The sequence below is a fragment of the Macadamia integrifolia genome, chromosome 3 (genome assembly GCF_013358625.1).
Source record: "Macadamia integrifolia cultivar HAES 741 chromosome 3, SCU_Mint_v3, whole genome shotgun sequence".
Taxonomy (NCBI): domain Eukaryota; kingdom Viridiplantae; phylum Streptophyta; class Magnoliopsida; order Proteales; family Proteaceae; genus Macadamia; species Macadamia integrifolia.
In genome coordinates this window covers 13,170,162-13,171,028 of record NC_056559.1, presented here as the reverse complement: position 1 = coordinate 13,171,028, position 867 = coordinate 13,170,162, and the positions used below count along the sequence as shown (strand labels likewise).

At 44.6% G+C, this 867-nt stretch overlaps 1 protein-coding gene across 1 annotated transcript; it reads left to right on the top strand.

The window, feature by feature from the left end:
• LOC122074167 lies at positions 1–867 on the top strand. The gene has a single exon (XM_042639027.1). It carries the CDS (start codon positions 1–3, stop codon positions 865–867), a length of 867 nt encoding a protein of 288 aa, XP_042494961.1.

The following is an 867-nucleotide window of genomic DNA, read 5'->3' as shown; positions in this document are numbered from 1 at the left end:
ATGGCTGAATCTAAAAGTTCTGCTTCACCACCAAGTTCCATAGATAATGTGACTGTTCAGATTACCTCTATCAAGCTCAAAGGGAGCTCTAATTATTTACCGTGGGCACAAGCAGTGAGGGTCTACATCATGGTTAAAGATAAACTCATGAATATTACTGCTGGTCCTCCTGCTTCAGGTTCTACAGGCTATGGAACTTGGATGAAGGAGAATGCCATTATTCTGATTTGGTTGTGTAATAGTATGGAACCTGATATCGCAGTTAATGTTATGTTCCATACTACTGCTAAAGGTGTATGGGATGACTTGAAGGAGACGTACTCTCAGCCTCAGGACAAGAGTATGACTCGTACTTATGATTTGTATGAGAAACTATTTCAACTCAAGCAGTCTAGTAAGCCCGTACAGGTGTATTACGGAACCTTTAAAGGCCTGGTTGAAGAGTTTAATGTCCATCAGACCCTCAGCGCTGATATTGAAAAACTTAAGGCTCAACGGAATGAGTTCTTTCTGTCTAAATTTTTAGCCGGATTACATACTGACCTGAAGTCTGCGAAAGGTCACTTACTTGCTGGAGAGACTATTCCTACCCTTGATACATATTCTCGTTTCCAGCGTATTGGTTCCTCCTCTAAGCCTGACTCCACTCATAAGGATACTCCTGCATTCTCTGCTTGTCGAGGTCGTGGTCACGGTCGTGGGTCAGGAGGAGGCCGTACATCCGGTGGAAGAGGATTTGATGGTCATGGTCCTGGTGGACAGCAGACAGACCGTGCTTCCAGGCAATGCTCATATTGTGGCAAGTCTGGACATCTTGTTGAGACACGTTGGGCCAAGCATGGCAAACTGGAGTGGGCACAACAATAA